At 44.5% G+C, this 22,724-nt stretch overlaps 1 protein-coding gene across 1 annotated transcript in view; it reads right to left on the bottom strand.

Moving 5' to 3' along the window:
* The window catches only part of TSPOAP1 (TSPO associated protein 1), an 864,237-nt gene that overhangs the window by 773,001 nt on the left and 68,512 nt on the right, over positions 1-22,724 (bottom strand). Inside the window, exon 3 of the mRNA XM_030186055.1 lies at positions 11,143-11,271. Within this exon, the coding sequence (XP_030041915.1) occupies positions 11,143-11,271 (129 nt within the window). The remainder of the gene's footprint in view (positions 1-11,142; positions 11,272-22,724) is intronic.

Below are 22,724 nucleotides of genomic sequence, written 5' to 3'. Positions count from 1 at the left end.
ATGACTAACATTCACCAAGGGTTGGGCCCTCAGCTGCAGGAGGCCAGCAGGACTTACGAGTTAGATGATTCAGAAAGAAGGGTGGCTTAGGAAATAGTCATAATCAGAGCAGAAGTCTAATGTGCAGGAATTTAAAACTCATAACTAGTCCAGGTGATGGAAGTATCTTCTAGAATCACGGTCGCTGTCTGTTGTAATAGAGAGCTCATACGTAAAGTGACATGTATGTTCTGGAAAAGATGAGCAGCCTGCAAAAATATTTAATATAGCAGAATATTTAAGAGCATAACCGAGAAGGTCTAAATTAAGGACATCATTTGGACAAAAGAAAATTCTCATTGGAGAAGTTGGTGCTTCTTTTTCTTGCCAGAGGTCAGTTGTAGCAGAAGTACCAAACTGGAATAAAGGCGGTAGGTCAGGAATTGGATTAGCAGTCTTCACTCAACCTACAGGACTTAATAAATAGAGCTAATATAAGAAGTAATATCTAGTAGTCAAATCTCTGCACAGGACCATTAGAAAGAAAAAATCAAAGAATGCATTGTTAGTTCCTTGGGGCACCAATAGGTGGAGCATAGTTTGTTCCTTGGGGCACCAATAGGTGGAGCATAGTTTCAATATATAAAATCATAAGTTACAAGTAGAAAACAATTTTTCTCTGCAGATTAGATTTTGGTGGCACAGGAAGTCAGCAGAGTCTGAGGAAACATTGTGGTCAGAGTCTGCTCCAGGAAAATACAGCAGCCTTTAATATGATATGTAGAGAGATAGAGAAAAGCCAATATCAGAAATGTAAAAACTATATATTTCTACGAGGGCTCCTCACGTGACCTTTACAAGGTTCAAATAGGCCAAATGAGGAGGACAATAACCTATAGTCCTCTGTAATAGTTCAGAGCCAATTTGGAAAATTAAAATTATATTAAATTCTAAACTGATCCTTTCTATGCTTTCACAATTTGGGCCCTAAATCATGACAGCATATCAAGATTCACATTCAGAGGGATAGCTAAAAATAAGCTTATATATTCCCAGGAATCAATTTACAATTTAGAGTATATTTTAAATACAGAGGAGGAGCCGCTTTATAAGCAGGAGACAAGTTGGAGCATTCCTTAAAACATTTTAGTGAAATTCAAAAATGCAAGGATATAATAACAATTTTTATTAATGCAATAAATGCATAAATTGACCAGTAGGATATGTTCATATGATATTGGAACAGCTTGTAAGCTTACATTGTAAATTGAATTCTAAACAAAGAGTAGGAAGGATAACACAGAATCATAGAAAAACCCATCTAGTTATTAAAAATCTGAAACACGTAATGTTTCCTTGTATCATATACTGAGTTCAAAGCTTTGTAAAAATGAACTTAAGAAAAAATAAGAACTACAAGGGTTAATCTCTGTCATTCGGTCCTAAGGAAATCACGAAATAACGGTGTTTCCTGTGTCAAATTTGAGTTTACTGCTCACTGCAAGCATTGGATATTATTGTGACTGAAAATAGGACTATACATCAAAATAAAAACTGTAAGTTTAAGTTTTTATATTAAAACTTCATGCTGGTGTAATTAGTCTTCATAGAATTAATACTTCAGGAGAGGAAAAGAGGAGAAGGTTATTACTTTATCTCCTACCAGAGGTACGGTTTTCAATAAAAAGGAAGGTGGCAATTGTAGCTAGTCTTATCTGAACATAGCTCTAAAATAATAGCAACCTAAATTTCTTTAGTTCGGATTTACCAGGTAGTTATGTTATGCAAGGGTTAATCTCTAAGTGTACTTCAGCACTTGTTATTTTAAACAACGTCACAAATAAACAGTGTTTTAGATGGCATATAATATAGAACCTTTCATAGGAAATATCTGAAATAATTATGCAATTTTCAAAGAACACATACACGGACGCACACCTATAAAATTAAAACTAAAAAGGTGCTTGCATTTCTAGTGAAAGCAATTTACCAGAAGTCAAAAACAATCAGGTATTTAACATCTCGTCACAAATCAAACAAACTTTGCTGAAATGAAATAATATACAATCCTGAAAAAAACAAAAACACTCCTTTGAGATTTACTACCACTGCAGTTGATAGGCAATCTCGCAGAGTAACCTTAAAGCACTAATTTAAAAATAAAAAAAATGATTCCTTAATAACTAGCTGATTTAATATATGCCATTTATCACAGGACACACAGGAACATATAGACATAAAATTAAAACAGCAACCTAACCCTGATAAGTAGAAAACTCAAAGTTCAGAAGAGGAAGCAAGATATTTCTAAATGTAGTTCAAAACCAATCATTGGAATTGTGCACAGTTAAGGAATTGTTTAGGGTTTCAAAACAAAAGACATAAAAATAAATATTCCAGTAGCTAATTACAAGTCAGAGCACACAGACAGAAAAGGAAAACCACGTTCATACATATACAAAGTTATTGTCCCACATACAGAGGTGTCCCTGTGTATTGAGGACAAAATCTTTATCCTAAATTTGGTAAAATAAAACATTTAAATTAGAGCTAATCCAACATGCCATGAAAGTATACAACGGCAAGCTTAATAGTAACACATACAATAAATGAAAATATACTCACGATTCATGCAATGTAATCTCCAGCGCAGAAAATCAATTGAGAAAGAGGACAGTTGGCGGGATCACTACGCCCTTCCGAACTCTCGGTGGCATAGGGAGATCAACCGCAAAATAGAAAGGTTTGTTTCAGAAAGTCCTTACCAGAGATCTGAATAGATGTCAGATCACCAGTATCTGGTGTTGGGTGCGGAGAGGAAGATATAATATAATGGGTAGTGAACAACATCACCCAATATGTATAATAACGGGACCTAGTGAGCAAGTGGTCTACAAATAAGTTCCAGACCTATAATTTGCTATAGAAAAAATGAACTAGATTAGTAATATATATATTGACCAGACCTAGAACCTGGTACAAGGTCAGTGGTTCAAAAGGCAGCTTCAGAGATAACAAGGAGATCTAGAAATGATAATGTGCTAACAGTTTACAAAAACAAGCAATGATTATCCTGATAGTAAAACATGCAGAGACATAACACAATCATACTCACGCATCTATTAATGTACTCCAACATAGGGACCCGAAATAAAAATTACTAATTGGCGGGAAGCTCAATGCTTTTACCGCAGGTCAAATTAACAGACAAATGACAGTCACAAAGAGGAAAGGAGGAAAGGAAAGGAGAGTTTAAGAAAAAAAAAGTACAAAAAGTGAATGGTGTCAGCTATTATGTATCCATACTACTCTACCCCTAATTAATAAATACTACTCTCCAGAGTGTGCTTCTAGAGACAGGAATAAATCTCGGTTTCTACTGCCTGCCAAGAATTTTCTCGGTTACGATCGGCCATGGGCTAGAACCCATGATAGAGCCCCTAAGAAGGGACGTTGCAACCACTCCCAAAAAGAACCCATAAAACCAGCGAATAAGGTCTTCTGAGTCGAAGAGCAGCGGTCCACTGGATTTCCGCAGATTAGGAATCTTCTCTTTTACAACTAACCCCTCCAATGGACCTACAGTGGTTTGGAATGTTTCTCGTTTACAACAAAACACTGACAAATTTAAGGTGAGGAATTTTCTCTGTTACCACTAACCCAACTAAAACATTGAAAGACTAGGAATTTTCTCTGTTACCACTAACCATTCAAAAATATTTGAAGGCCCTAGTCAACTAGTCCAAACTCGCAATGAAAAGGCGTCAGACATCTCTATATTGCCCCCACGCTCATCTGTACTACGTAACTCATATGTGGGCCATAATGCCAAATCCGCAGGCCACTCCGAAAATGGAATGGAAGTCTGCTCCTACTAATTGAGATACCGTCATCCATTGAAGGATCACCTCCAATGGGTGTAAGCCCCAGGCATCGATATCAAACCCAATGGTTATAGCGTGACACTAGTAGAAAATAATAAAAAAGGAGGGAAAAGAAAGAATAAAAGTATGACATATCCCTAGGAAGAACCCCTGAAACCTACTTCAGAGGTAGCAAGAAAGGATAATAAAAAAAAAAAAGAAATAAAACACATGTAAGCTTTTCGGGGAAGGTACTACCATAAAAAAGTCATTAGTTGGAACACATTAGTCAGAACCAAAAATGTGAAAAATTTCACGTTCATCATTCGCTAGACAATATGTTTTCCACTCAACAAATCACAAGAAGGAAACTCAAAAGCATTAGAACGCAACAGCTGACGGTAAAGAAGCCTGCAAAACCAGGACAATACGATACAAAATAAAATCATTCACACCGTTGTGCTGCCTAAACATTCATTAAAGTCAGAAACAGAAGTAGGAGGGACTTGATGGACAGGCAGAGCAAACCAATGAACAAAGGACTTAGTATGTTCCCCATATCAGAGGAAGAAAAGCTGTACAACAAAATTGGAATATCAAGTGGGAGGAAAAAAACAAAAAGGTGCAAGAGTCGGTAGAGCATCAGAGAGGAGGGCCGTGAGGTGTGCGCCAAAGTGAGAGCCCAAAGCATATCCAAGACATAAATAAGGAAAATAAATGACAAATCTTAAGCATTATTAATTAAAAATATAACATTGTCCCAAAACAAATTATAAATTAAAAGGGTGTGATAACAGCTACTAGGTCAAGTACAAATTTAAAATTACAACTGTAAAAGGAGAAGAAAAAGCATTAATCAGACCGGAAGATGGCCGTATAGTTTGACAGCCAGCCATAAGTTACAGTATAAAGCACTGACAATACATGAAGGAGAAGAGCATGCTTCTGAAGTCCAGATAGCTTAGAAAAACAAGTCACAGAGCCAGGGGACAGGAGAATGCTGTATAAAGGACAAGAGACCTTTTGCACGGAGAAAGTATAGGTGGGAGTGAGATAAATTTAACAGTCTTACAGCCAAGGCTGTGACAGGAAAGAGGGGTACAGAAAAAAGTGGCATATTCACTCAGAGAAGCAGTAACAACGAGAGCTTAAGGCAGACAACTGTCAGGATTAGTGCAGGACTTTTGGGACTTTTAGCAAAGACAAAATACAAAGGTAGAAGACTTGGAGCGTAATAACAGTTTCATATATAGTGAGTATGACAGAAAGGTGCCGAAAGTGGCAGAGACGGGGTCTATACAGCGAAAATTAAACCCGGACATGCAGCTAAAAGTGGCTACGGGGAACAGAGACGGAATACAGACCGGGACTTCAAAAGTGGAGAGTTATAATATCATGAAAGTTTCAGACGGGGGGTTTCCAAAGCAGGCATAGAAATAAATGTGGTTTATCAAGTATAAAGCTGTATGACAGGAAGGAAGAGGGGGGGGGAAAGGAGTTATCAGAGCGGAAGATGGTTACAGCGTACGAACGGACAGCAAGCTCTCAAGGCATGAGACACACTTGCAAAATAGAGACACCGGTTAACAATACTTAGAACTGGCAACAGACCTGTCATAGGGAATATTTATAATCAAAGAAATAACTAACAAGATAATATGGCAGAGAAATCACGGACGGAGAAGAGAACATAACCTTACTGACAGATAGCCTATATATAAGAGCAGGGAACAGTGGCCAGAAACAGAATCAGAGAGACATGCAAGGGTAGAGGTTAAGTACCTCTCAGAGGTTTAAGTACCGCACAGAGGAAATGAGCACAGATCTCTTGGAGGGCAGGGAAGGGACACTCCCTCCATCCGAGATCTAGAAGCAGAAGTGTATAGGCAGGAAAGGAGGTTGGGGCTCTGTGGGCTGTCAGTTTAACCAAAATGATTTTAAAGGAGAGATATAGGATTTCAGGGAACTGCAGTGAATAGGAGCTCAGACAAAAGTAAGAACACATGATCTACAGGTAGGGATGGTGGGAAACATAACGGGGATCAACTTCAACATACACTGAATAGCCTAAAAAGACAGGAGAAGCTTCGCTCAAGGGAGGACGGAGACTTAAGACACGAAATGTCAAGGCGTTAGGCTAAGAATAGCCAGCATGAGACCGCTAATGACAATCGTGGCGAAACGAGAAAAAACAGCCAGCATCTGCTAGGCGTGGTCTCCCAGCCTAGAACCTAGATGCCACTCGTACCCTTGCACACACCAAGCGCTCGAAAGGGACAGGGTATAGGTGATGAATAAAAGAAAAGATATAAGGGTACTTATCACATAATAATCGTTAGACAGACTCACAAAAGGACAGGAACAGAAAAACAAATGCGCCAGCCAAGCGCAGACGGAGAAAGCGATAAGGAAACAGAGGAAGAAAGCAGAAAAACAGAATAGTACCAGAGGAAGGGGTTAGAAAAGGAGCGGACTGAATACCAGTTCCCAGTACCCCTCAAGTGGGCACTTTTCACCAGGGTATATGCCAGTGCAGTGAAATAAAGGCAGAAGAATAGCGTTAGTAGACATACATAAGAGTAATGATACAGTACTCTGTTACCTGATTGTGCATGTATCCACAATCCTGGTGACGGGTGAGAGAAGACAATGATTTATGAAAGACCACACATGCTCCAGAAGTTAGGCGTATAGCCCGCATTAAGACCTTGCTGGTGCCATGTGGACGAACTCTGAGCGTACCAATCCCCGAAAAGGTTTGGAAGTTTTAGGAGGTAAGAAAGACCGGCACCAAGGTACCTTAGGAGAACATGATATAAAAAGTAACAGATAAGAATAGAGACAGATATAACAGCACCCGCAGTGGACCATACCGTACCAAAGCACTAGAAATCAGTGACACGCTGGGACAGCTGCATTCAAAGGGAAAACAAAAACATAAGTGAATAACAACCGGCTGAAAAGGGACAGAGGTGGCAGGGACCATGTAAAAGCTGCGGCTTAAAGAAAAAAAACCCCACAGGAAGGTGTGGCGACAGACTACCAAGAATGAAGAGGGAAGGGGAGAAATTATTTCACATAAGTGTGTTTTTGAAAAAACCAACTATGGGGAGAATTAACATGTCAGCAAGGGGAAAGAGACCGGGAAAATAGCAGTGCCAAGAAGGGGAGATAGGAATCAGAGAGAAGAAATAAAGCGCAGTCTTGGATGCAACTAAGAGGGGGAAAGAAAGCACAAGGCTTACATATTATCACTGACTGCGATAGGGAAGAATAACGGAAGTGGCTTAACCACAGGAAAGAGTGAAAGCTTAGAGAGAGAACAGCAGACTGCTATAATAAGGGACATGAGACATCAGGGAGGAAATTCTTGATCTTTAAATATTGAAAGACAAAAACGTGGATGTGGACGCATAAATAAGAAGGAGAAGGACAGGAAAGGGTGGAGCAGCGTACGGGAGTCACCAATGTTGAGAATAGAGGGGTCTCGGGCCCCCCCCCCAAGAAGGCTAGAGTGACCTTAATCTGGCTCCATCTCTAAATAACACTAGTACTGGGGTAATCAAGGAGTTATTGCCTCTAAGGGAGACGTTAGGTCTAAAGAAAAGATACCAGCCTTATGACAAACTGGATTTAGACTACAGGTTATACAATGCAGCGAATGATAGCCTGATGTAGCAAAAGCATTTATACTTACAGCCTTTCATCATTAAGTGAAGCCCACAAATCATCATTTGGAATGAAGAGTTTATTTGCAAATCAGACTTTAATCAGATACATTCATCAGACAAATTCTGGATTCAGCTGACTGGAGCTCTGCGTCCTAGATACGTTGGGGAGAACCTCCGAAATATGCTTGGGTGACCAGTCCTTATATACCATCTGGTCCCCATACAAGTCTATTGAGAGGGACTTTTTTCTAATCTTGCTCAATCTATGAATCATACTTTGCTTTCCGGCCAGGTGTCCATCTGTACCATCTGTACCATCTCCTTTCCTGTTCTAGCTATTTTGAGAGATTGAGACATTTCCCTTTTTGTAAACATTTCCTTAGATACGGGTATCCAAACATCCAAACAAGAACAAAACAACTCTTGTTATGAAGATATCTAAATTTGGATATATCAGGTTCATATCATCTTGTGATCTGGGTGCCAACTTATTAAAGACAGACTCCGTGTTATGAACACAACTTCTTATCATTTCTGTCTTTAATTTCTACATCATGTGTGTTACACTCAATTTGGAAGTTGCACCAGGTTTCATTAGAACTCACCAAGCAGTCCTTGCTCTTGCAGGCTCTCTGCTATAATGCCATCATCTTGTTATCAGGCCTACTCAGTGCTTTTCAGGTGTTTAAAGCTATGTAGCTTGGCCCACCACTATTCCAGTGGATAGGTCTTTAGCTAGAACACATATTAACTTGCAGGAAAAGCAAGTCCTTGCTCAGCCAGTCATTGATTTTTAAACCTAGCTGGTATTTTTACAGCCTGAGTCCTAAAATCTGGCCTTCCACCCTTCCGGTGGGCATCCAGTGAGGGCCTCTTGCTGTAGTATAATTATACATTATGGATGCAGTGCCAAAAATTCTTGACAACGCTTCTGGGTATTTTTTAATATCAGGAAATATTGAAGAAATATGCTGTCCCTCGCTCTCAGTAAAATACAGGCCAAGGGCTCAGGCTAAGAGCTAGGCCTCTAAAAATCAAAGGTCACTTCTGACACAGTTACATTTCACTGCAGCAAATGCTGAAATGAGGTAATTGAGAGCAGATAGAGGGAGGGGGAATCTGCTCTATAAACAACAGCTAGACTGGCACTAGCAAGACGTCATGAGCAAGGATGTTTTGGCTAATAGTGGGTCAGGTGCAAGTAGGGGGGCTGGAGGGGAACTTGGAAGGATATGGAGGAGTGGCCTAGTGGTTAGGGTGGTGGACTTTGGTCCTGGGGAACTGGGTAACTGAGGAACTGAATTCGATTCCCGGCACAGGCAGCTCCTTGTGACTCTGGGCAAGTCACTTAACCCTCCATTGCCTGCCGCATTGAGCCTGCCATGAGTGGGAAAGCGCGGGGTACAAACGTAACAAAAACAAAAAATAAAATGTCTCCAAGTGCTGCCCGGGAGGGAAAGGTTAGGACAGCTGTTGTAGTTGGTGATTCGATCATTAGGCATATAGATAGCTGGATGGCTGGTGGACGTGAGGATCACCTGGTGACTTGCCTGCCTGGTGCGAAGGTGGCGGACCTCACGCGTGACCTAGATAGGATTTTAGATAGTGCTGGGGAGGAGTCGGCTGTTTTGGTACATGTGGGTACCAATGACGTAGGAAAATGTGGGAGAGAGGTTCTAAAAGCCAAATTTAGGCTCTTAGGTAGAAATATCAAATCCAGATCCTCTAGGGTAGCATTTTCTGAAATGCTACCTGTTCCACGCGCAGGGCCCAAGAGATATGCAGAGCTGCAGAGTCTCAATGCGTGGATGAGACGATGGTGCAGGGTAGTGGGTTTTAGATTTGTTAGGAACTGGGCAACATTCTGGGGAAGGGGGAGTCTATTCCGAAACAATGGGCTCCACCTTAACCAGGGTGGGACCAGGTTACTGGCGTCGGCATTTAAAAAGGAGATAGAGCAGCTTTTAAACTAGAAATGGGGGAATGCCGACAGTCGCTCAAAAGCGCATGGTTCGGGATAAGGTATCTTGCAAGGATACCGCACAAGCAGGGAAGATAGGGTTTCTGGATAGTGAGGTTGCACAACAGACCGTGGTAGGCCAGGTGCCTTTAAATACAACTAAAGATCAGACAAAAGATGGCAAGTCAATAGTGTCAAGTACTAAGCATCGTGCAAATAGGAACAACAAACATACTCAGAAACAGGAACAACAAACATACTCTGAAATGTCTATATGCAAATGCTAGGAGTCTAAGAAATAAGATGGGAGAGTTGGAATATATTGCACTAAATGAAAAATTGGATATAACAGAGTGGACACCCCGGAGGGAGTGGAAAACATGAAAAAGGACCTACGGAAGCTAGAAGAATGGTCTAAGGTTTGGCAATTAAAATTCAATGCGAAGAAATGCAAAGTGATGCACTTAGGAAGTAGAAATCCACGGGAGACGTATGTGTTAGGCGGGGAGAGTCTGATAGGTACGAGCGGAGAGGGATCTTGGGGTGATAGTATCTGAGGATTTGAAGGCGACGAAACAGTGTGACAAGGCGGTGGCAGTAGCTAGAAGGTTGTTAGGCTGTATAAAGAGAGGTGTGACCAGCAGAAGGGGGTGTTGATGCCCCTGTATAATTCGTTGGTGAGGCCCCACCTGGAGTATTGTGTTCAGTTTTGGAGGCCGTATCTTGTTAAGGATGTAAAAAGAATTGAAGCGGTGCAAAGAACAGCTACGAGAATGGTATAAGATTTGCGTTACAAGACGTATGAGGAGAGACTTGCTGAACTAAACATGTATACTCTGGAGGAAAGGAGAAACAGGGGTGATATGATACAGACGTTCGAATATTTGAAAGGTATTAATCCGCAAACGAACCTTTTCCGGAGATGGGAAGGTGGTAGAACGAGAGGACATGAAATGAGATTGAAGGGGGGCAGACTCAAAAAAAAATGTCAGGAAGTATTTTTTCACGGAGAGAGTAGTGGATGCTTGGAATGCCCTCCCGCGGGAGGTGGTGGAAATGAAAACGGTAACGGAATTCAAACATGCGTGGGATAAGCATAAAGGAATCCTGTGCCGAAGGAATGGATCTTCAGGAGCTTAGTCAAGATCGGGAGGCGGGGCTGGTGGTTGGGAGGCGGGGATAGGGCTGGGCAGACTTATACGGTCTGTGCCAGAGCCGGTGGTGGGAAGCGGGACTGGTGGTTGGGAGGCGAGGATAGTGCTGGACAGACTTGTACGGTCTGTGCCAGAGCCGGTGGTTGGGAGGTGAGGATTGTGCTGGGCAGACTTATACGGTCTGTGCCTGTGCCAGAGCCGGTGGTTGGGAGGTGGGGCTGGTGGTTGGGAGGCGGGGATAGTGCGGGGCAGACTTATACGGTCTGTGCCCTGAAGAGCACAGGTACAAATCAAAGTAGGGTATACACAAAAAGCAGCAAATATGAGTTATCTTGTTGGGCAGACTGGATGGACCGTGCAGGTCTTTTTCTGCCGTCATCTACTATGTTACTATGTAATTAAAAATTAAAGGATTCTTTGTTAAGCTCTCCATTGATCCTAAATTCAAAAATGTACTAAAATAGATATTAAGTAATGAATAAACTTCATGCCTTGATTCATAAAGTAAAACTCACCATTTTAAGATTTGCTTCTTGAAGGTTCTTTGCTCTTTCCTCTAAACGTGTGGCAATTATAGCTAACTCGGCATTCTTTCGCTTTAATCTCTTCACTTTCTCCTCAGTACCAGGAAAGCATTCTTTACGCTAAAGAACAAAAGGAAAACAGGTATCAAAAACACAGCAGAACATGTGAGTGTTCCAGAAAATTAATTTATAAACGTAAGTTCTCTATGCTTCAAGCCCCAAACCATCCTTCAGAATCATGATCGATGTCTATTTCAATAATAGTCATTTCACTCATCTCCATTCAGCCTCTCACCAAGTTTAAGCTCACTATAACACAATGAGTAATACAATCTGTTGGCTAATCAGAAACATTTTATTTATTGAAGGGAAAGTACTATTGCATTTGACAGTGGGTCTCTTTCTTTATATTTATTTATTACCTAGTTTTTAAAGAATGTTAAAATACAGTACAGCAGTGTTTCCCCAACTTCTTCAAGGCAAGTACCCATAAGCTGAACAAATTTCAAGGACTGAGCTCCCGGTGGGCAATTTGGAGGCTAGGATGCCAGATTGAGAGTCTATCCTAACTGGACTATTTGAAGAACCCACCTGTCGGAGGCCCCCTTTGGTGAAAAAATATCAACCTCCCCCCGACAGGCAAGCCGTCCAGCACGGACACTTTTTCCGAGGCTATGCTGCACTGGAGCCAGTCAAAAGCCCATCCCTTGCTTTTGCTGGGGAGCCCTAGGGGCCTTAGGCGCACGGCGTTGACGGGAACGTGCATGCTAGGACTGAGCCTGAACCAGCTGCCGAGAAGCAGGAGTGTACCTACGCCTGTTATAGGAATAGGGAGCACTTCCCTTCCCTCCAAAAAACCTCCTAGGAGGCGGTACCAGAAGACGTCCGGCAGGAGAAAGAATCCATGGCATCATGATGCTTTTTTTATCTGATCAGCCATGTCCTCTATTTTTTCTCCAAAAAGATTATCCCCCCGGCAAGGAACATCCGCCATTCGCTGCTGGGTCTTCTGATCCAGGTCAGAGACACGCAGCTATGAGAGTCTGCGCATCACTATGCCTTAAGCAGCTACTCGGGATGCCACATCAAAAGTGTCATAAGAACCCATGGCCAGGAATTTGCGGCACACATTCTGCTGTCTGACCACCTGGTGAAAAGGTTCAGCAAGCTCCAGAGGAAGTGCTTCGACTAAACTGTACAGCTGACTCAACGAGTTCCGTAACTGGATGCTTGTGTAGAGCTGGTATGTTTGGATCTTGGCGGCGAGCATAGCGGCCTGATACGTTCTCCTCCCAAAAGAATCCAAGGTCCTAGACTCTCTGCCTGGGGGCGACGAGGCATAGTCTCTAGTACTCTTGGCTCTTCTGAGAGCACAGTCCACCACCATGGAATCGTGAGGAAGTTGGGCCTTCACCATTACAGGCTCTCCATGACTCTGTACTGGGACTCAGATTTTTTGGGGACATCTGGATTAGAAAGAGGGCACGACAAATTTTGCATAACCACTTCCCTCAGTGTATTATCCAAGGGGGCCATAGCAACCTCAGCAGGCATAGAAGAATAGTCCAAGACCTCGAGCATCTCGGCCCTGGGCTCATCCACAACCTCCATAAGGAATGGAATGTCCTTAGACATTTCCCGCACAAAGGATGAGAAAGAAAGACTCAGGTGGAGACATTCTACTCTCAACTGGTGGAGTAGGATCAGAGGATCAGAGTAGGATCACACGACTGTTCCTCCGAAAAGTATCTGGGTCTTCCTCCTCTTCCCACGAGCGCTCCTCATTGGTATCGGACAAGAGCTCCCTAAGAGCAGCCCGACCTCGAGCCTGTCTCGACATCGAGGATCGACGACCTCGTGGGGGGTGTTGAGAAGTCGATCCCTGCCTGGACTCCCGAAGCTTCTGAAGGGGCTCGAGAGCCGGTACCAGGCTGCCAGATGACCGACAGATTGGCACTTCCTGAATGGAGGGTGAGCGGTCCTCCCGGTGCAGACGCTTCTCGGGTGCCGACTCCCTCGGCTCCCCGGAGCTCTCAGTACCGTGCATGGAAGGAGAACAATGGCGGTGCTTCTTAGCCTTCGCTCGACGCCCGTCATTGAGACTCCTCGGTACCGAAGAGGAGGACGTGGAATCCTCACACCTCCTCGGGTCCAGGTCCGATGCAGGTCAGTCCCGGGGGGGGGCCTGCATAGCAGTGGGCCTCGAGATAGGTGGAGACCCACTCGATGACTCGCTGTTCCCAGCTTGATGCGGTCTTTCGGCAGCCATTACCTGGACTCCCGATGTCGATGCATCCCTTGACGTCAACGCTGCCGTCCTCGGTACCAATGTCGATGTCGAAGGACCGGACCGATCTGGAAAACCTCTCTCACGCTGAGCCTCTCGAGCCACTTGGGTCCATTTTTTCATCAATTTACACAACTTACAGGCACCTGGGAGATGGTCGGGCCCAAGACACTGGAGACACCACGCGTGGGGGTCGGTACTTGAGATGGTCCGGTTGCACCGAGTACAACACTTGAAGCCGCTGGGTGTCCTCAATGACATGGAGGTAAAAACGGCGGTCGTGAAATCAAAAGGCTCGATGGTCCCAAGAAAAAAGGGGCACAAAAAAGGAAAAACAGCACGACCGAGCAGCCTAAAGGGCGGCCGCGTCGAAAAAGAAGGAAACTTAAAAGGAGGAAGGAAGAAACTAAGAAATACAGGGAAAAACTTTTTTTTTTTTAATTTTGGGAAGCAAACTAGTGCGGTTGAAAAAGGAAATAGGGAAGCAATAAAATGCAAACCCGGGTCTCCTGAGTCCAAAAAAGAGAGCGTTAAACAAAGACGTGTCTCTTCAAAATGCAGATCAGAAGAACTGAATGGGACACGCTCACGTCGCGGGTGGGAAGCCGTTCGTGCATGCGTGGTGCGCTCGGCCTGCGCAATGGAGCGTTCTAGAGACTTCTATTTTTTTTCTAAAAATTTCAGGCTCCTGGGCCTTCGTGGACGACGACCCATCTGTTAGAATATTCAGCCTGCTTGTCCTCGGAGAACTAGTTTTTCCCTATCTGCAGAAATGCTTACTCCCAGACTCCAACCCCAATGATTTAATGTTTTTTTAATGGCAGTTTGCAAAAATCCCTACACAGATCCATCAGAAAAACCTGTTTTTCCCCCTTCTACAGGTTCATAAAAACCTTCAGACCAATTTATGGGCATACTACATAAGAATAGCCATACTGGGTCAGACCAATGGTCCATCTAGCTCAGTATCCTGATTCCAACAGTGGCTAAGCCAGGTCACAAGCACCTGGGAGAAACCCAAATCGGGGCAACATTCCATGCTATCAATCCAAGGGCAAGCAGTAGCTTCCTCATACCTGTCTCAATAGCAAACTATGGACTTTTTCTCCAGTAACTTATCCAAAGCTTTTTCCAGAGCTTAACTATTTGTTGAGTGAAAACATATGTCCTCCTATTTGTTTTAAAAGTATTTCCATGTAACTTCATTGAGTGTCCCCTAGTCTTTCTACTTTTGGAACAAGTAAAAAACCATCAATTTACCTCTATTCGGTCTACACTACTCAGGATTTTATAGACCTCAATCATATCTCCCCACATCCATCTTTTTCCAAGCTGAAGAACACTAACCTCTTTAGCCTTTCCTCATACAAGAGGATTTGATACCCTTTATCATAGTAAAATAGTAGATGACGGCAGAAAAAGACCTGCATGGTCCATCCAGTCCATCATTTTGATCTCTCTTCTTTGAACTTTTTCTAATTCCACTATATCTTTTTTGAGATACAGCGACCAGAACTGAAAGCAATACTCAAGGTGCGGATGCACCATGGAGCAATACAAAGGCATTATAGTATGTTCAGTCTTATTCACCATCCCTAGCATCCTGTTTGCTTTTTTGGCCACTGCTGCACACTGAGCAGAAGATTTCAGCGTATTATCTACGACAACACCCAGATCTTTTTCTTGAGCGCTGACCCCCAAGGTGGACCCTAGCATCAGTTAACAGTGATTCGGATTATTCTTTCCAGTGTGAATCACCTTGCATTTGTCTACATTAAATTTCATCTGCCATTTGGATGCCCAGTCTTCCAATTTCCTAAGATCTTCCTCCAATATTTCACAGTCCATACGTGTTTTAACAACCTTGAACAGTTTAGTCTCATCTGCAAATTCGATCACCTAACTCATCGTTCCCATTGCCATATCATTTATAAATATGTTAAACAGTACTGGTTCCAGTGCAGATCCCTGCAGCACTCCACAGTTCACTCTCCTCAATTGAGAGAAATGACCATTTAACCCCACCCTCTGTTTTCTATTCAATAACCAACGAGATCGGTCTGTATGACTCGGGTTTTAGGGAATCTCGACCCGGCTTTGGCAATTCAACTATGTGGGCTTGCCTAAAGATTCAGGCAGCTGTCCCTCTCCTACTATAGAATTAAACATAGAAGTTGGCGAGGGAACAACCTCCTCCCTCAGCATTTTTTTTTAATTTTAACTTTAAATTTTTATTGACAATCTTAAAGTTATACAACAGATATACCTTTACAAAATCTTTTACACCCCCCTTTTCCCACCCCACTTCCCCCCTCCCTCCACTTATTACTAAGTCATTTGGGTCAATTCACTAAGCTTTGTCCATAGCTCAGATGTTGTACAGTACCTACCCACTCTCTTGTCCGTGAGTTTCTCCATTTCCCCAATAAGGGATAATTTCAAAATCCAATCTCGCTCAGATGGTGCCTCCATCTTCTTCCAATGTGCTGCAATAACACTTAGCCGCTGATAAACACATTCTCTTAAAGCGTCTCTGCCACTTATCTCCTCGCCGATTGCCCAAACGGAGCAGGCACCATTATGGTTCACATGGCAAGGGTTTGCCCATGTGCACTGCAATCTTAACTGTGATATTTCCCCAAAATGATTGCAATCCTCTACAAGACCACCAAATGTGAAGAAAAGTACCCTCCTCTGCTCCGCATTTCCAACACATCTTTGAAGCCTCTGGGAACATAGCATGCAATCGCTGCAGTGTATAGTACCATCTCGAGAGAACTTTGTAAGCATTCTCTTAACACACAGTTCGAATCTTTTTTAACTTCCAATATAATCGCCATCCATTCTTTTGTTGTAAGCACACTCCATCCGGTTATTCTACCCATTGCCACTCAGAGTGGCAGTCATTTACCGCCCCCCCTAATAAATCCCTCTCTTCCTTCCTCACCGACTTCGATGCCTGGCTTTCCGTTTTTCTTGAACCCTCATCTCCGTCCCTCATTCTCGGAGACTTTAACATACACGTTGATGACCAATCCGACCCTCACGCTTCTCAGTTCCTCACTCTAACATCCTCCTTCAACCTCCAGCTTTGCTCCACCACTCCTACCCACCGAGACGGCCATTGTCTTAACCTCATCCTCTCCTCTTCCGGCTCTCCCTCCAATTTCCACGCTTCAGCTCTTCATCTCTCAAAATCATCACCTGATCACCTTCACACTTCTTCACCCCCCCTCAGCCCCGACCAACTCTAACCACTACCTCCAGGAATCTCCAGGCTATTGGCCCTCCCACCTTATCCTCTACTATTTCTAATCTCCTCCCCTCCATCATGTCCTCCGAGTCTGTCAACAAGGCTGTCTCCGCTTACAATGCCACTCTCTCCTCTGCTCTGGACACCCTCGCACCATCCACCTCCCGTCCCACAAAGCGTACTAATCCCCAGCATTGACTGACCCCTTGCATCCGTTACCTTCGCTCCTGTGCCCGATCTGCCAAACGCCTCTGGAGGAAATCTCGCACCCTTTCAGATTTCCTTCACTACAAATTCATGCTATCCTCCTTCCACTCCTCCCTATTCCTTGCCAAACAGAACTATTACACCCCCCCAATTGACCAACTCTCTCAGCTCCAACCCCCGTTGTCTCTTCGCCACCCTTAACTCCCTCCTCAAAGTGCCCTCCGCTCCCACCCTACCCCCTCGCTCTCTCCTCAATCACTGGCCGATTACTTCCGCGACAAGGTGCAAAAGATCAACCTTGAGTTCACTACCAAGCCATCTCCTCCTCTTCACCCTTCAACCTTCTCCCTCAACCAACCAACCCAGGCCTCTTTCTCCTCCTTGCCTGACATCACCAAGGAGGAAACTGCTCACCTTCTTTCCTCTTCGAAATGCACCACCTGTTCCTCTGATCCCATCCCCACCAACTTACTTAACACCATCTCTCATACTGTCACCCCCTCCATCTGTCATATACTCAACCTCTCTCTCTCCACTGCAACTGTCCCTGACACCTTCAAGCACGCCGTAGTCACACCTCTCCTCAAAAAACCATCACTTGACCCTACCTGTCCCTCCAACTACTGCCCCACCTCCCTCCTACCCTTCCCTCTCCAAAATACTTGAGCGTGCCGTTCACAGCCGCTGCCTTGATTTTCTCTCCTCTCAAGCCATCCTCGATCCACTTCAATCCGGTTTTCGCCCTCTACACTCGACAGAAACAGCACTCTCTAAACTCTGTAATGACCTGTTCCTTGCCAAATCCAGAGGCCACTACACTCCATCCTCATCCTCCTCGATCTATCCGCCGCTTTTGACACTGTCAATCATGATTTACTCCTTGCCACACTGTCCTCATTTGGGATCCAGGGCTCTGTCCTCTCCTGGATCTCCTCCTATCTCTCCCACCGCACCTTCAGAGTTCACTCTCATGGATCTTCCTCCACCCCCATCCCGCTATCTGTTGGTGTTCCCCAGGGATCTGTCCTTCGACCCCTTCTCTTCTCAATCTACACCTTTTCCCTGGGCTCCCTGATCTCATCTCATGGCTTCCAGTATCATCTCTATGCTGATGACACCCAGCTGTATCTCTCCACACCAGACATCACCGCGGAGACCCAGGCAAAGGTAACATAGTAACATAGTAGATGATGGCAGAAAAAGACCTGCACGGTCCATCCAGTCTGCCCAACAAGACAAACATGTGTGTATACCTTACCTTGATTTGTACCTGCCTTATTCAGGGCACAGACCGTACAAGTCTGCCCAGCAGTACTTCCCGCCTCCCAACCACCAGTCCCGCCTCCCATCACCGGCTCTGGCACAGACCATATAAGTCTGCCCTCCACTATCCTCGCCTCCCAACCAACAACCCCTCTTCCCCCCACCTGCTCCGCCTGGTATCGGCCTGCTTATCCGACATTGCTGCCTGGATGTCCAACCGCCACCTGAAACTGAACATGGCCAAGACCGAGCTCATCGTCTTTCCACCAAAACCCACTTCTCCTCTTCCTCCACTTTCTATCTCAGTTGATAACACCCTCATCCTCCCCGTCTCATCTGCCCGCAACCTCGGAGTCATCTTCGACTCCTCCCTCTCCTTCTCTGCACATATCCAGCAGATAGCCAAGACCTGTCGCTTCTTTCTCTTCAACATCAGCAAAATTCGCCCTTTCCTCTCTGAACACACCACCCGAACTCTCGTCCACGCTCTCATTACCCCTCGCCTTGACTACTGCAACTTACTCCTCACCGGCCTCCCACTTATCCATCTATCCCCCCTTCAATCTGTTCAGAACTGTGCTGCACGACTTATATTCCGCCAAAACCGATATACTCATATCACCCCTCTCCTCAGGTCACTTCACTGGCTTCCATTCAGATACCACATTCAGTTCAAGCTTCTCCTTCTTACCTACAAATGCATTCAGTCTGCTGCCTCTCACTACCTCTCAACCCTCATCTGCCCTTACGTTCCCGCCCGAAACCTCCGTTCACAGGACAAATCCCTCCTCTCAGTACCCTTCTCCACCACCGCCAACTCCAGGCTCCACTCATTCTGCCTCGCCTCACCCTATGCCTGGAACAACCTTCCTGAGCTCTTACGCTAAGCCCCCTCCCTGCCCATCTTCAAGTCTTTGCTTAAAGCCCACCTCTTCAATGCTGCTTTCAGCACCTAACTCTTACCTTTCAGGAAATCCAGACTGCCCCAATTTGACTGCCCCTATTGGACTGACTGTTCACTTGTCCTTTAGATTGTAAGCTCTTTGAGCAGGGACTGTCCTTTTATGATAAATTGTACAGGGCTGCTTAACCCTAGTAGCCTTTAGAAATGTTAAGTAGTAGTAGTAAACTCCTTCTGCAGATCTTGTTCCCACTGAGATATATGACATTTCTCAAAAGTCCTACCTCTTATAAATTTATACAGAATAGAGGTAGTTCCCTTCATCTTCCCAATTGATCCCGACAGATTCTTTAACCTCTCATGTTCCACAGGGTCCTCACTCAACCACCCTTGTTTGTACATATAATGTTTAACATGGAGATAGAAAAATCCTTCTGCATCTATTACCTCGCCCTGCTCTTTAAGCTCTTCAAGTGTTTTTAACTTTCCCTCCTCCATCAGATCCCTAAAACTAACAATCCCCCTTCTCCGCTACCCGATTTCCCACACCAACCCCCAAAGCCTGGCTCCTCCCCGATATAAGCTTTTGTGGATGTTCTTCTAGACCCCCAAAACCGTTTTCTAAGAGATGCCCACAGAACTAGTAGATGACACACAAAAGGATTAGAGGTCATTGCACCATAAGTATTGGATGGGAGAGAAGCCCATAAAATCGTTTTCAGTTTATATTTCTGCACCACCGTCTGATCTAGGCTAGCCACCACTGACAGACTCTCGTGACTCCATGCTGAAATAAATTTTAACTGGGCAGCCCAATACTACCATTCAAAATTCAGTACTCCCCTCCCACCCATATCCACCGACCGCCATAACAGTTTCCTGCTTTGTCTCGGTGCTCTACCCCCCCCCCCCCCCCCAATATGAAATTCGAAATATCCCATATCCCTTTGTAACCTTCCCAATTCCCCCTTTGGGACCTGTATCGGTAGAGTCTGGAACAAAAATAGCACCCGTGGTAAGACATTAATTCGAACCGCTGCTATCCAACCTCTCTGTATTTGCTGTAACAAAGGTGTATAATTAAGATGATATAACTGGGACAACTCCACAGGGATCCTAACCCCAACAAATTGAATGTTACCCAGCTTTAATCGAAAAGGAAACCCCCGTGAGAGCTCTTCAATCCTATGCTGTGCAATGGACACCCCTATCATTTCGGACTTCTCATAATTTATCTTGAAACCGGATATCTTACCAAACCCCTCCAGCTTCGCCATCAATATTGGGAGAGTTAAGCTAGGGTTCTTCACAAAAAAAGAGCACATTGTCAGCAAAGAGAGCCATTTTATACTCGGTCTGTCCTATTGTGATTCTCTTAATGTCTACCGACTCCCAAATTCTCTGCGCCAATGGCTCAAATGATAATGCAAAGAGCAGTGGTGAGAGTGGACATCCCTGTCTCGTACCCCTCTCTATCTGAAAAGCTGATGTGTACCCTCCATTAACTTTAAGCCTCGCTATCGGTCTTTCATATAACTTCTTTAACCATCCTGATCGCAGATATTCAAAAGTTGGGAAACAAGAGAGAGGTGCTGTTGCTGGGAGATTTCAATCTGCCGGATGTAGATTGGAAGGTTCTGTCTGCGGAATCGGAAAGAAGTAGAGAGATCGTGGATGCTTTACAAAGCAGTTTGCTCAGACAAATGGTGACGGAACCCACGAGGGAGGGAGCAATGCTGGATCTGGTGCTCACAAATGGGGATAGCATGTCAAATATCCGAGTGGGTGCCCACCTGGGCAGCAGTGATCATCAAACAGTTTGGTTTGATATTACAGCTAAAGTGAAGAGCAGCAACTCAAAACTCAAACTTCTGGAGGAAGTGAAGTCACGCTAGCAAATGGAGCAGTGAAAACGGAGCTCCCGTCTACCAGCTTTAAAATAGCGATTATCTAGCGCTCCTGTCCCCAGGGGAACGATTGAAGAAGCAGATTCCAACAGGTGAAGCAAAGTGGAATCGAGCGATGTCGCAATCTAAGCTTAGAATGCCGGATTTAGCAGCGTTTTCATACCAGCAAAAAGAAAGGAACGGAGGGCAGGCGGGGGAAGAAAATGGCGCCCAGGCCTCGAGAGCGGACCGGATTGAACCAGAACAAGCACGAGGCAGCCCGCCGATTGAAAGAACGGAGGTAGAGCCGGAGATTTGGGCGAAATTATGCACATGGTTTCAAAAAATAAAAACAGAACTCAAGGAAGTGCGAAGGGACTTTGCGCAGCTGAGTTCAGAATTAAGAGGAGAAATAACAGAACTTGGTAACCGCGTGATGGAGGTAGAAAATAATCAGGAAGAACAAGCAGAAACAATCAAGGCAGTAGAACAGCAAATAAACGAGAGAAAAACAGAAGCCAGATACTTAATGGACAAAATCGAGGATCTGGAGAACCGGAGCAGGCGCTCCAATATCAGAATCCGCGGGGTGCCGGAATCTCCCGAATTTAACAACTGCGAAGAGGTGGTGCAGTCTATTGCAGCGCAGGTACTGTCCACAGAGGATAAGCCATATGATAAAGCTTCAGTTCGACTAGAGCGTGCACATCGCGCACTGGGCGCGCGAAAATCAAACCAGCCTAAAGATATAGTGGCATGCTTCACAGACTTTAAAGTTAAAGAAGCTGTGATGAGGAGGGCGAGAGTGGCGAGCCCCGTGACGTGGGAGAGTTATCCGATTGAGTTATATCAAGATCTATCTGCAATGACTCTAAAGCGCCGGGGAGAACTGCGGCCACTAACAGCGCAGCTAAGGGAGGAAGGCGTATCATACAAATGGCAATACCCTTTTGCGCTCACTTTTATCCGAGAGGGAAAACAGAGGAGAGTGGCATCGCTGGAAGACGCGCAGGAATATTTGAAACACACGGAGACAGCGGAAGACCCTCGCCAGTACGAACAGGAAGGTACAACGCGATCCATCAAACCCAAATGGCAAAGGGTATCACAGGGGCGTGGACGGTTGAGAAGGCAGATATCCGGGAAACACTTGGCCCCACAAGCAGGAAAGTGAAAAGAGCAACAGAGAATCCTGAAGGAAAAAGTAGAACTGAACAGCGGAACAGATAAATGGTGAGAGAAACCATCTCATGGGGGAGGACATATAGAATAAGCTGGGAGACGAAGGGAGACGTCACCTCTCTCGGCAACAGACATGACTCAAGAGGTTATTGGGGCATGTCTTAATTGGAATGGGGTGGGAAGGGAAGAGGGGAAGGGATGGGGACAGTGTTTAAGTGTCTGGTGGTGGCTGAATAGGCAAACAAAATGGGTCAGAACATGCAAAATCAGTTTAGTTGTGTAACATGGAATGTTAAGGGCCTCAATTCGCCAGTAAAGCGTAAGCGAATGTTCAAAGAGATGTTGCGATTAAAAAGTGACATAATTATGCTGCAAGAGACGCATTTAAAGAAATGTCATGAGAAATTGATAGCCCACAGGAGATATCCGATGGTAATACATTCAACCAGCAGCCAAAACTATAAAAAGGGGGGAGTACTCGTGGCATTCTCGGATACACTGCCCTGGAAAATTACTAAAAGTGTGTCTGATAAAGCGGGTAGGTTCTTACTGGTAGTAGCATCACTGTGTAATGTTCAGTATACATTTGTTACA

The sequence above is a fragment of the Microcaecilia unicolor genome, chromosome 13 (genome assembly GCF_901765095.1).
Source record: "Microcaecilia unicolor chromosome 13, aMicUni1.1, whole genome shotgun sequence".
Classification (NCBI taxonomy): domain Eukaryota; kingdom Metazoa; phylum Chordata; class Amphibia; order Gymnophiona; family Siphonopidae; genus Microcaecilia; species Microcaecilia unicolor.
This window is presented reverse-complemented; position numbering and strand designations above follow the sequence as displayed.